General features: G+C 32.8%; 1 protein-coding gene across 8 annotated transcripts in view; it reads left to right on the forward strand.

The window, feature by feature from the left end:
* NBEA (neurobeachin) overlaps positions 1–14,863 on the forward strand; it is a 602,800-nt gene that overhangs the window by 372,424 nt on the left and 215,513 nt on the right. For 6 of the 8 annotated variants that reach the window (XM_036831612.1, XM_036831615.1, XM_036831616.1 and 3 more), the window contains one exon: positions 8,004–8,147. In XM_036831612.1, coding sequence (XP_036687507.1) covers positions 8,004–8,147 — 144 coding nt within the window. Of the gene's footprint in view, positions 1–8,003; positions 8,148–11,037; positions 11,071–14,863 lie in introns of all 8 variants that reach the window. The other 2 variants (XM_036831611.1, XM_036831614.1) reach the window with 1 other exon arrangement.

Below are 14,863 nucleotides of genomic sequence, written 5' to 3' on the forward strand. Positions count from 1 at the left end.
ATATTGATCCAATTCTTTTACTTGCAAGTGTCCTTGATGTCCTTTTCCACAGAGCAATAACTGTTGATGTTAGGTAGCCATTTTCTTTTATTTCTTATAGTCCAGTAAGTCGTTTACAAGCATAACTAATGTGAATAAGAACTTACCACTTAGAATAATAATCTGTGAACATTCCATCTTAATTAATGTCCATATTGCTAATTCTGGATATTTACTCTGCCATTGAAATAAGTTCTTCAAGCTTTTCAGAAAACAGCCTACCTGCAGATGTAATGTTTATGTCTAGTTTAAAACAATCAAAAGTCTGTACAAGTTACTTATGCTGTGCTCTAATTTTATGTGATATAACGATGTATTAAAATGGACCATAAATAGTAATATCAATTATTGATTCAGGTAAGCATTACCATTTCTGAATCAAATTCATTATAAATTTGAAGCTTGTATCTTGGTAGTTTTATGATGATATAGATAATATCTATTTTGAATTACAAAATATATTCTCTGTCAACAGAAATGAATTGAAGTGAGAACCATGGTTAAATCCAATGCATTCAGACTAAAATACCCACAACTAAGAAAGGAAGAATTTGATGTGTAAACTGTCCAGATTTTTTATCTGTATTAATTAAATTTAGTCAATAACGATTCAGATTTTTACTTAAAGTGTGTTTGAAACAACAAATAGAAATTGTTTATTTGAATAGAAACAGTCTATTTCTTTTATAGAAATACTTGCTTTCATAAAAAGATTTTGTATTGATAAAGTGAGGCTCCTGACTCAACATCAAATATAAAAGAGAAAAAAAGATACCTGAGTTTTCCAGTCATTCTTTCCGATAGTGTTTTTATTCACTATCACTAACAGTCTTTACCATTAGGATTTTTCTATTGCAAAGACTGTTTTTTCTTTAATCCTGTTCTATACAGAAGATGATTTTTTTTTTCAGTCCTGACCTTCAGCAGGTCTTTCCTTTTATGTCATCATCATTTACGTTTCTTAAGAAAGGAAATACTATGTCTGTGTAAAAGAGTCAAAGGCAAAATTTAATTTTGAATTTAAATTATTTACAAAGAAAAATACTTTTCAGTAAATGATTGTTACAGTGAAGTTTGTTCTATGTATGTACTACTGCTTTTATCTCACATTAAGATTGGCATAAAACATTTTTGAGTGTTAGGTTTCTCAATACAACAAAAACCATTCTTTCATCTTGTTTAAAATGTTCAAAATTGTAAAATTCTCAGTAATAGATTGATTCATACATATTATTGCATAAGATCATATCACCATATCTAATGTAATTAGTTGGGAGTATTTATCTTAAAATCTTTTCCTTTTAGTGGAAATTAAATAGTATCATTGGAGTTACTAAAAGCGCTGTTCTGTAAAGATATTTGTTGCTCTGATTTCAGCTTTAATGAGAAAAAGTAATGTCTACTTAAAATTTCCCGAAGTATTTATGTGTCATTAATACTCCTAAAAGAAGTATTTAGGTTTGAAAATGAATTGCAGCATTTTCTCTTACTTACGTAAGGGGAGATTTTTGTCAAAACACATTTCCCAAGCTAAAAATGTTGTGAAATGGTGTATATTGAAAAGAATTTCTCCTCCAAAAAAGACTGCCATCTTAAACTGATTTCAAGATGTTTAGAAACATTAGAATTTCCTGATATTATATTTAGATAAAATTAAAATGAGACTAAATTTCCATTCTTCCCATTTCCTTCCAATGATGGAAGAAAAGTATGTATTAAATGGCTCATCTATATAATTCTCTAAAACAAATTACGATATCAACTTTGTTGAGAAAGCAGTTTTTTTCCTTATCCAAGATATTAAGAACACTTATATTCTTAAGATGCCTACATACAAAGTCAAAAATGCATGTCAAATATATTGATGCTTATGTAATTTTATTTAATAATATCTTTAAATGAATAATATGGTTATTGAGGGAAAATCAGTTTTTAATGTAAGCTATTTACACTCCATTCAGCTTTACAAACACTTCATGGTACCTGCCTACACGCTATCCTTGTTGTCTTCAGAAATTATCCGATCTAGGGGAGGTGTTGAAGGCTCATATTGCCTTGTAATGAATATAAACAGTGTTACAACAGCATGGTGGAGGGAAGAAGATTAATCCCAATTGAAGGAAAGGAAACCATTATTTGTTGAATACTCATTATTGACTAGGTATTGTGCTAATAAGACCTTAGACGCATCCATTATCTTATTTGAGTTTTTAAATCCTCACATCAGCCTGCTTTTTTCCCCCTTTATATAAATCTTAGGCAACATTATTGTAAGCAATAACGTATTGGTTGTATTCTTGTTCATTTTTAAATTATGTACTTAGTAAACTTTTAATACTCTTGTTAGTCTATTTTATCAACATTTTAACAAACATTTTGAGAGCTTATTATATAAATAATATTCACACATTTCACAGTGTTTCAGTATCCATTGTCTCATTGCAACATTGCAATAATCCTGTGAGAGTTCAGTTAAAAAATACTTGGTTCTCTTTCAATGGGCTAGGAAACTGAGGTTAGGAGATTGGTCTGGATATATTTTTAAAATATGTTTTTAATGGATGTTTGCAGGAAAAATAAAGTAAGAATTGCAAATCACACAGTCCACCTTACTCATTTATGAGGCAACTGTAAAGGACATAAAGAGAGAAGTAACTTTTCTTAAGTACTGTACATATAAAATGATTAATATGCAAATTATGTTTGTGTTTTCATGTGCTCACTCAACAAATATTTATTGATTGCCACTTTTTTTGACACTCGATACACTGAAAATTAAAATCTAATACGAGAATACCTAAATAAAAGACTTCAGAAAAGTATCAAAAAATAATATATTTTGACTTATAAGATACAAAATTTATACAGTGAAGAGAATAATCAACTAAACTGAATTCTGAACGACAGAGCAGGTAATAGAATTCCATGTAAAAGAAATTACACATCAGACTTAAAGGTTTGAAACAGTGTGGCATGTTTGGGAACAAAAGCATTCAGCTCTTGGGGAATATAAAGTGTGAAGAGGTCAAATCGGTAAATTCGTGAGATTAAATAAGCAGGGGCCAGCTCATGAGTCATACACCATGTACTTAAATTGTACGGATCAAATAATATGGAAAATGTGTTCTTACAGAGTAGATATACATAATATAGGTAGATAAGTAGATAGGTAGGTAGATACACATGTATGTTCATGTATCATTTTAATAAATGAAAATTAAAGCCATATTTCCATACTCAATGGAAAATAAATGATAACTATAATATAAAACTGGTAAGAAGCCAATGCTACACTAAAATTGGCTTGTTATGGGTTTATATCTTTTCTCTTTGTGCATTAACCACACAGACATGATTTATTGTTTCCCTATTATTATAAATTACTTTTTTCCTTATTGGTATAGATGTTTTAGCGTTGACTATAGAATAATTCCTTAAACAGAAATAAACTACTTTATAGTATTTTTCTTTACATTAACTGTTTATGTGTATCAATAGAAAAATACATGATGGGCAAATGAAATTTCTTTGCCTTAATTGCCCAGACTTTCCAGTTAGACATATTCTCTGAATATTATCAAGATAAGTTAATGTCTCCAATTTATCACTTCTATATTTTAACTTATCCTTGTTTAAAATAACAATATAATTTTTAAATGATAATTAATAATAATAATTATTCTTATAGTAGTAATAATGCTAGAGTATAATAACAGTACTAAAAACAGAAACATAGTTTTCTTGTTACTTCACTTTTAAAATATACTTTGTTTCACGTGGATCCTTATTATTAAGAGAAATATTACAAAAGAGGAGCTTCATTTAGGTTCATGTAATGCAGTATTCTATATTAGATGACATTTTCACATACAGAGCTTTAAGCATATTTACTTACTAAGAAATCTAATGTGTATAGGATGTTTTACTGTATTTGTTATTTGTAACATGATGTGGAAAATAACTTAAGTGTAATTTTTGGATTTGGCTTCATTAATCTATAATTTGGTGGAATTCTTTATTCTGAAACCTTTCAAATTTTATGGCATTTTAATGTTTTCTTAGAAAATAAAAGCATATGTCTAGCCTATCCAGTTTAACACATAATTCACATTTTCAAAGCTAAGGCATTCTGGTGGTTTGTGGTACTCGCTTGTTAATTTCCTGATGAATGGCTAAAGAGGCCAAGAAGTGCACTCAGTCCAACATGTCTTCTGAAGATAGATGATCTCAGATAAATTCTCTTCCCAATCAGATTTTGATTTGCTGGGTGTTAAACCAATTCTTTCTAAGGACAGTGTTTATAAGCCTTGTAATGAGACAGCCCTTTGAGACCTTACCTCTTTTTGCCTGTAATTTTGATAAATGAAAGTCTAATTCATAAAGGATATTGTGATTGAAAAGCACCTTTGGATCTCATACACTTTCATTTAGATAAATGTTTGGTGCAGTATCATAAAAATCAGGAAGTTTACTGAGCTGCAAACTGATAACACTTCAACAGGGACGATAAGTTTGGTGTGTTGGTAGGGATTAGTTTACTACATATCTTTTGAAGACATAATTGTTTTACTGCTTTAAAACTAGAGGGGGTAAAATTGAATATACATTTCTCAAATATAATATACATTTGAGAGCTCACATTCCTTTGACTAAATTTTCTTTATTGGAAGATTTTAATTTTATTTTATATTTTTAATAACACAAGAGTAATGTAAAGCCTTTTTTTAAAAAGACAAAGCAGAATGCACACAGTTGTGATACAAGGAAAAACTTGCTTTATTAAGCTGACTCATGCATAAAGGGCTTTATTGACTATTTCATGTAAAGAACCAAGTTCCCTTTCATGTGAATTCATAGATTCTTCAATAAGCGCTCAAACTGAAGGCAATTCACCAAGAATCTCTGAGATATCCTGGAATCTTCAGGTTAAGAGATATCCAGAGGTAACTTTTATGTCTCAGGTTATTCATTTATTCAGTATTTATGAGGACTTGCTGTGTCCCAGGCAGCGTGCTAATAACTGGGATTACAAAGACAGAAGGATGTTTCTAGCCATCAAGGAAGGAGCTTCCAGGCTGTGTGGAGATAACAAGCACACAAACGATTATAATACATATAACTACTCTAGTAGCAGGATTTACGAAGCATAAGGGATGGGACTTCCCTGGCGGTCCAGTGGTTAAGACTCCGCACTTCCAATGCAGGGGGCACAGGTTCGATCCCTGGTTGGGGACTAAGATCCCACATGCCGCGCTGCACGGCCAGAAAAAACAGCACGTGGGAGAGTGCACACAAACCTGCCTTAAGAAATCAGAGTGGGGAACTCTGGGTGGGTAGACTTGAACTTCAGTTCAGCAAGTGTTCATGGCACACCTGCTGGGTACCAGGCACTGAGGCTGCAGAATGAGGCTATAGCCCAGTGGAGAAGACATACACATAACAGATAGCACCCACTCAGTGTGGTTGAGTTCTGTGTAGACTGTGAAAGTATGGATTGGTTAGGAAAGGCACCTGAAGGAGGTGAGTTTTGAAGGTTAAGTAAGAATTAGCCGAACAAAGGAGGAAGGAAGGGACATACCATATTGAGGGAATACTTTTAGCACAGGTAAAGAGGTCTGAGAAACATGACATATTTTGGAAGCTGTAAATGGTCCAGTATTGCTCATGGGGGAGTAAGAAAAACTAAGACAAAACTGGTAATGAGAGGGTAAAAGGCCTTAATCAGTCATGCTAAGGGGTTTAGATTTGTATCCTAGAGTAGAAGCCTTGCACTGAGTGTTGTTGATTGGGAGGAGTTAACACACAGTATTAAGCAGGAAAATATTCTCAACTTATTAGTGTTTAATAATAATACTCTGACAAAAGTATGGAGGGTGGTGTGAATAAGGGAGCTGTTAAGGCCTTCTAAACTAGAATGATGATGGCTTGAGATGGGTCGAGTCCATCACCTTACAGGATGAATCCTGTGTCTGTGGCTTAATTAAGTGGGTAGATCAAAATAGGAGGAGGTGAAGAAGCAAAAGATAATCCGTTCAGTTAGGGAAACGTGGAACTAGGAATATCCAGCTGAAGATGTCTAGTAGAAATATGGCTATAAAGACCTCAGGAGAGATTTCTTGGTTATTAATCACTGGATTTGCCTCTTTGTTCTCAGATGATGCAAGCTCCGAGTTTCTCAAATTAAGTTACTACCCAAGAAGCAAACAACGTATAAAGATAGCTGTCCCCAGAAGATTACTGTTGTGCTGGCTTTATATCACCAAGAATCCAAATGAAATTAAGATAAGGTTCTGGAGCATTCAGTAATCAATCCTCAAGCATTTATTCCAGAAATAAGAATCATCTGTGGGCCAGTGAAAGAAGACTACACATATAAGCCATTTAATTCCCCTCACCTTCCATGTAGCATTGATCTGTATGTCTCTGAAGTATTTATTGAAAGATATATTTAACAATGTATTACTTTATATTGTTAAGCTATATTTAAACCGTGCTCTCTAGATGCTATTGTCCAGTAAGAGCTAGGATGACAGACGGTACCTCTCAGCCAGTGACACTGTACAGTGCTGTCATGACATGCTGTGTTCCTCAACATGTGTTTTTTACTCCTCTCTGGGCTACCTTTGCGTCAATTTGTTAATGTTTTAGCAAACAGAATTGGCTCTGAGTCACTAACAAAAAGAAATGTGAAAGCTGCAAAGAAAGAAGCGAACAGTCTGGTTTACAATGCAAGTTTTACCACAGCTAGATGCACGTCCAAGAAAATGGTTGAGCAAATATCCACAGGCAGTAAGGGACTGTGGGAAGTCCTGTACTGGGCCTAGGAGAATTGACCGGAAGTATTCATTGTTCACTGGAGAGGATTTTGGCCAAAGGCATGACAAGATTTGCAGAGTAATTGCATGTGTACACAATACCATAACATCCCCTAAAACTATGATACAAAAATACTGTGTAGCAGTGATTTATTAAGCTCCCATATTCAGGGATATATCCACTATACCAAATGAAATGTGAAGGTGTTTTTCTAGTTAATGCTGCTCCTTGAAGCCTATATCCGAATACTAAAGCTAGAACACAGTAAATTACACCATTTTCTTCCAGGTTGAATTCCAACTTCAAGTGACATGAAATAAAGGTATTTCTTAGCTGTATACATATAATTTACTTGTAGCTCAGATAATTTTAGATTCAATGGCACCTGCCAAAGCAGATGTTTGAATGCAAATATTGAAATATTTGTTAAGCAGTCAAATCCATGAGAGATTTAAACGTGTTGTAATTTCTAACCTGCGCATTGATTAACAAGTTAATACTAGGTCAACTCTTGCTATATTTCAATTTTTCTGAGTTATTTTTTGTGCGTTTGAATTTTGGCCTTTTGTACTATTTTTTATATCAAAATAAGGATATCACTTTAGAAAGCCATTATTTATTTCCTCCATTGCTAAGGAAATAGCTGTTTTGAAGTACATTATATGTCTACATCATTCCTTACTCTGCCTTTCTGTAGTTTCCCAGTAACAACCATTTCTCCCTTCAGATGTGAATGCTTTCTTGTTTTCTTCATACTTATCTACTTTAAAAAATGACCTGATCAGTTGATTATCTAATTCACACCAAAGTATAATTGTGTAAAAGTGTTTAATTTTATGGATAAAACCAAGTTTGTGGTGAAGTCAGATTTTTGGTAGAAAGTGCAGTGATCTTAGAGTCCCAAGTCCTAGGTTCCCCAACAAGGCATGTAGCTTTCTCAGCCTGTTTCCTCATCTGCAACATAAGAGTAGGTGATTACACCCCTTGCCTTTCTCGTGGAGTTATTTAGACCAAACAAGATAAAGAAGGTAAAAATCTTCTATAATTGAAAGTAGTATGTAAATGCAGCATATATTTATAAGAAAGTAATGGATTTATAAGAAAGTAAATCACAATGACCTAAATTATTATGTTTTGGTTGTGATTAGGCACTGAAGAAGATGTAGTAAAGTCTAAGAAAACATTCCGAAGTCAAGCAATAGTGAATCAGAATGCAGAGACAGAGCTTATGCTGGAAGGAGATGATGATGCAGTCAGTCTGCTCCAAGAGAAGGAAATCGACAATCTTGCAGGTAAATTTTTAAATATTTTTTTATTTGTTGTAAGTAATAAATGCACACAAAGTTATTGAATTTAAAATCTATCTCCTGATGAATAAGCTAGTGCCAGTGGTTGGAGCAATGCTCAGTCATGTGAACGTTAATAATTTATCTCATTTCTGGTATTGAAAAGAGGAAAATACATATCAAACTAACGATAAATGAATAGCATCTACTTTCTGTGTAGTGAAGAGCAACTTTTAATATAGGAGAAGTAATGGATAGCATAAACTGTTCCCATCTAACTGCCTGAATCATTGGGGGGCTGGCGGGGGGAACGGGATGGTAGACTTCACATATGACTAACATGTTAACAGCTGTGAAAAATAGCCACTTCGGGCAGGTGACCATTGAAATAGCCATTTCCTTCCTGCTGTCACTCTTGGGCATGTCCCTCCCCATCCCTGTTTTTTTTCTCTCTCCCCACACTGCGAATCCCCACTACCAGGAGACATACTTTCACCTGCCCAGCCTCAGTTTTCACTTTGTCCTGGTGCTCGTCTACGGTCAATTCAGAGCAGCATCTACAATGGCCCAATGGGCTATATATACCTTAGTGTTGGCATATAACCATTTTTGGTTTTTAAACCACTTTTGAGAATCTGATGAAAGCAGATTGTTTCATAAAGGTACACAGACAATCTTGTACACAGTATCAGAGGGTTCACTGACCCCTGGAAACCAGTCTGTGGAATCATATCCTAGATCTCAGGCTAAAAACTCCTGTTTTAGAGTCTCAAAAGTGGTTGAATCTTACCTCTATTCTATATTTTCACCCCATACAACATTGGAGTGGCAGATGACAATAGAGAAGTGAACTTACATTCATCATTATGTTTACAAAATAGCACTCCTGTTTCCAGAACTGAGCTGAAAATTACCTGGCATGCTTTAGGAAAGTCTCCAACAATATTTCTGCCAGTTAGAAATCTCTCATTTTACCAAAGAGAAGACGTTATTGTTAACTGTAAACTGGAGAGGAACGTTATTCTTCCTCTTCTAGAAAATGTTTAATAAGGTTATTCTAACACCAGCTCCTGGATATGCCTATGTTATTAGCAATTCTGTATCATGAAAACGATTTTTCCTATTTAAAACGAATCTTAAGTCTATGTACAAACGTTTGCCTTGAATTCCTGAGGAAATGTTCAAGTTTTAGTATTGTTGTTTTTGTGGGGTTTTTTAGTAGTTCAGAGATTTTTATCTGAGGCCATTTGGCAATTTGAGCAAATGAAGTCCATTATTTCTTTTTGCCACAGATTGTTTTCTCGTTTTCTGGTCTTATTCTTGATCCTAACGAACTAGAGAAAATTCACAAACACGATTTCTGACCTTTTGAGATAATGTGTTGCCTTTCCTCATTCACATATCCTCACAGATATGTTCAATAATTATACAGTTTAGTTTAGCATCTCTGGTCTTTAGTTCCCGCTATAGGTAATTAGTTGATACAAATTTGGCTAGTACCTTGAAGTTTATTATGATAAGATCTGCCCACTAATACCAGAAGCAAAATCTGGTAATGATTAATGACTCCTTTATATTTCTCTCTTTTAATGGTAGCTTGAGTAATTATTAATATTAATTTATGCTTATAAACAAAATTTTCAAAATAACATTAAGTTAAAATATGTAAAGAGCAATGAAAGTAGGCTTGAAATAAATTGTTTAAAAATCGTATCTTAACCAACTGTCTCTATCAATACTCCTACAACTTCTGTCTTCTAAACAGATTTTTCTTTGAGCAATTTGCTCTTTTCCCTATCCACCAAGTCCTAACTCATACTCTTTCTGTGGAATCCTCGTGTCTGAAAAATCTTATAAACTGTCCTAAAATATTGATCTTCTACTTAGTCTATAGTGTTCATGTTTAAATCAGCAGTGCACAAATGTGACCCTGAACTTTGAATGCAGTAGAAAAGAAGTAGGGGATGGATATTTTGTGAAGGGAGAAGTAACAGTCACAGAAATAGCCTGCATAATATATAGGTGTCTAACAGATTCATTCTGTAAATGCTGAAGCCTACTTACTAATCTGGACTGCCATGATAGTGACAATGTCACATAAAAATAATTTTGGAAGTTAATTATAAACCAGTGTTCTTAGGTTTTAAAAAAATCAGCTGTAAGTTTTAAACCACATAAATACATGACTTTTTTTGTTGCTCTAACAAATGCTTATCCAAATAATTGTTATCTCTGTCTCAGAAGTCAACATTTGCTAAATAATAATGTCTTTTTAGGATCAGTTTCTGTTTATAAAAAGAAAAAAAAAAGAGGAAGAAGTATAGGCAGCATGTCTTGCTAGGAACCAGGCAGTGTTTGAAGGGTTTCATGTGCAATAACCTATTTAATAGTCACAACAATCCTGAGAGGTAGATACTATTATTATTACCTTAATTTTACAAATGAGGATATAGAGGCCAAGGCAAATTTAAGTAACTTGCATAAGGTTAACAAGTATATAAAATAATGTATTTCCTTAAAAATATGTAGTATATGGCACAAACTAAAATACACCAAATAGTGTCTTTACATAAATATGTGTATATACTTAAAGACTCTTAAAATGATGTAAAAACAAGATCCTCAGTTGATAACTCAATTTTTACACTGGCTCCAGTATACTTAGAAGTTTATGAATAAGCATAATAATTCATTTTAGTTTTATATATGTGTTCCCCAAAATCATCTAGTAAGTTAAAAAAATCTGACAGGGTATTTTCAGCACAATTGTATTTAAACATTGACCCTTTCTCAGGTTTTCTCCATTTTCTTTGGAATTTTCTAGTTTTAATAAAGATACAATGTCCACAAAGTTCTACAGTTTTAAATGTCATACAATTTTCTGTTTCACTTTTAGTTCCCTTTCTTCCCAAGCTGTTCATCTCAAGAGGCAAGTTAACTATGTGTGACTATTAATTACTCAATTTATTATGTATTGTTGCAAATGACTAATATGATTATAATATAGAACTATGCCAATCAATTATTACATTAATAACACCTAACTTAATTTATTTTAATTGCTTTTTTAGTTTGTAGTGATTGACCAAAGTGAATTAGCACCTAAGATTTCATATGTAATTAAAAATTTCAACTTACTAATTATATTGTTTACTTAAAACATTGAAATTAATTTGTGTAATTCAACTGATTTTAATCTAAAATCTCAATTATTTATTTTAATTTGAAATTTAGCTTGGCAGGTTATTTCTTCAAGTAATTATTGAGTAACTAAAATTTAAAATTAACTCAAATTTGTGTGAATTGACAAGTGAATGATTTAATTTAATTGATAGAAAGGCTTGTCTCCCACTAATAGAATGTATTTCATTTCTTTTAGAGTAGTAGTTCTGTCATATATGCGGGTAACAATAGAAATATTTTACATAATAGAATTAGAATTCATACGGATTCCTTTATTGTTACTTCCAAATGTTAGTAATTTTGCTAATTTAGAGAATTCTGAGTTAATGTTAATGATGATGGTCCTTCATGCTTTATCAGTTCTGTAAGTTGTTAAAAATGTTTTGTTTATGTATATGTAAGCTGTTATTACCAACAATCCACCCATGTATTTAATGTCAAATAACTTAAACGATTTTCTACAAGCCCACACCACCAATGTCCAAACTTCTCTTTTTACCTGAAATATCCTTCACACATCTCTAATCTACACCCTCCCTTATCTCCTCCTATCAAAATCTCTACCCTTTTTTATACCTATTTAAATAAAATACTTTGTGAAATATTCACTAGCCAATCTTATCACCCCATAACATTTTTTGGCAACAACTTTATTGAGATACAATTCACATACCATACAATTGACCCATTTAAAGTGCACAATGATTTTAATGATTTTTGTATATTCACAGTTATGCAACCATTGCCACAATTTTAGCACATTTCATCACCTCAAAAAGAAATCTCATATTCTTTGGCTATTCCCCCCAACTTTCCCATCCTTCCTCCACAGCCCTAGAGGACCACTAATCTACTTTCTGTCTCCATAGATTTGCCTATTCTGGACATTTCATATCAGTGGAATCATATAATATGCAGTCTTTTGTGACTGGCTTCTTTTAGTTAGCATGATGTTTTCAAGGTTCATCCATGTTGTAACATGTATATCTTTTTTATGGCGAATAATATTCCATTGTGTGAATGTACCACATTTTGTTTATCCATTCTTTGTCATTTATCCATTCAAATGTTGATGGACATTTGGTTCGTTTCCACTTTTTGGCTGTTGTAACTAACAATGCTGCTATGAACTTTTATTTACAACATTTTATGTGAACATTAAGTTTTTATTTCTCTTGAGTATATGCCTAGGCATGGAATTGCTGGGTCAAATAATTACTCTATTTTTAACTTTTTGGGGAACTGCTAGGCTGTTTTCCAAAGTGGCTTCATTATTTTAATTCCCATCAGCAGTGTGGGAGGGTCCAGTTTCTCCACATTCTTCCCAATGATGGTTATTATCTATCTTTTTTATTATAACTGCCCCCCAAATTTTGATTATATTAATCTTAAGACACTTATTACATAAAGTCTTGTTTTGTAGATGCTGTTCTATATGTTTTCTCCCTCCTTTTAGAGTGTAAATTCCTTAAGGCTATCAACCATATCCCATGTACCTTTGAACCATGAAGAAATCTAACAACATTACTTGCCCTTAAAATGTTCCCCTTGAAAAAAAAAAAAAAAAAAATGTTCCCCTTGAAAAAAGTTCATTATAGGTAAACTGGAGAGCTGAGATAATTATCTAGTTAATTTATACCAAAACCAAGAGACAAAATAAAACTTTTGAGCTCTTGAAATTAAGTACTTGGGAGCTTGAATTATCAGATCATATGTTCATACTAATTAAATCATTCAAATAATGACTCAGCTCATTACTTGTCTTTTCCAGGGTATGAACATCTAAAGTTAAGCTAATCTTGGTTCTATCCCAATTTCTACTAATTATGTCATTTTAACTAAATGTCTCTTAAGGTCCCCATTTTTAACATCAAGATACCACTGTGACTCTTAATCAAAAAAATAATAACTCTCTCTATCACATGGAAAAAATGTCCTATAACCAATGGACTATAATGTTATTTTGAATATTTTTAAAAGAATAATTAGTATAGGGAACTAGCAACATGGGGAAGAAGTGTTAGAGTGTAACGGTTGGAATTTTTGTGGGGGGTGTTTTCAAAATGGTAGATTTACAATCCTTTACACACACACACACACGCACACACACACACACGCGCATACATACTCTAACCAAAGTCAAGAATCTGAAACTTAGAAGAAATGCATTATGTGAATTTAAGAATGAGAAAAATATAGAAATAAGGGAGGTCTACTAAGAGAAATAGAATGTAGTCAATGGGAGGTTCTCCTAAATGACAATCACTTTCCCCACGTGACTCACCTTTGAAGCTCATCACAGTTCCCATGCTTTCACTGATGTTTAGAGGGCAGTACCTGTTCAGACTGTTTTTCTTATTGTTAACCAGTCAAATTCTTTGCATTTCGTACAATCTCTGTTCTACCAATTCAAACTAAAAGCAGGTATCAAATGATAGGGACGGAGGAGGAAACTTGCTTAGAATTTTTTTAAATTATGAAAGTTTCAGGCATACAACATTATAGTTCAACATCTGTATAAATACAAAGTGATCACCTTCACAATTCTAATTACCATCTATCACTGTACATTTGGCCCCCTGTGCTTATTTACTTAGAATTTTTTTAAGGTTGACCATTCCTACCTCCCTAAATCTCTATTTGACTGCATTTCACGTACTCATTTACTTACTCAGTAACAGTTTTTGAATACTTAGTGACTATGTAGAACTCTGGGGTTCGGAGGCTGATAGGAAAAAAAAAGTCAGCAGGAGAATCAGCTCTGCTACCCCTACTCAGCAACTCAAATAACCAGGAATTATGGTATAGAATATGCCTACCCTAATAAGTGAAAATAGACAATTAAGATGATCAGATAGATAATTTAGGCCTTGAAATGTTCTAACTTGAAATGTTCATCTACCAGAGGCAAAGTTGTTTATTTAAGGAGTGAATGTTACCTAAAAACTGAGCTAATAAGAAAGGAAGATAAAAGCAAAATATTAGGGCATACAAGAAGGAAGAACTCAAGAGTCTAGAAAATTATAATAATAAAATGAAAGGAACAACAGAATTCTAAAAACTGAGAGTTTTTCAGGGAAATGTGTTATTTAAAGAAGAAAAAGGAATATAAGCCAAAAGCACAGAAAGAATTTACTATAATTGTTTAATGGAATAAGAATGTAAATACTATAGATGAGAACAAGGTCAGTTGTTTCATAGATGCAGATAAACTCTGACTCAGATCATGTCTGCTTGAGTCAGGCCTAACTGTTCCCCACAGTCCAATTCTAATATGATTAATGAAGATTCTTTTCCTGACAAAACTAGAATTTTTAAAAAATTCCTTAACATTTATACTTAAGATGTTTTCATTACAAAGTCTAACTAGACTGGAATCAACCTGATATTTGTATTTAGGGGAAAATATCTTTTAAACATTCTGGATTCTCTGAAATGCATTTTGCTCAGGATTTTCCCCTTAATTTTTAAACCCAAATGTGTTTTAAGGGAAATTTAATCCATATGTCCCTGACTCACTCACACTTAACTCATCAAAA

Source organism: Balaenoptera musculus, chromosome 18, assembly GCF_009873245.2.
Source record: "Balaenoptera musculus isolate JJ_BM4_2016_0621 chromosome 18, mBalMus1.pri.v3, whole genome shotgun sequence".
NCBI classification, from domain to species: domain Eukaryota; kingdom Metazoa; phylum Chordata; class Mammalia; order Artiodactyla; family Balaenopteridae; genus Balaenoptera; species Balaenoptera musculus.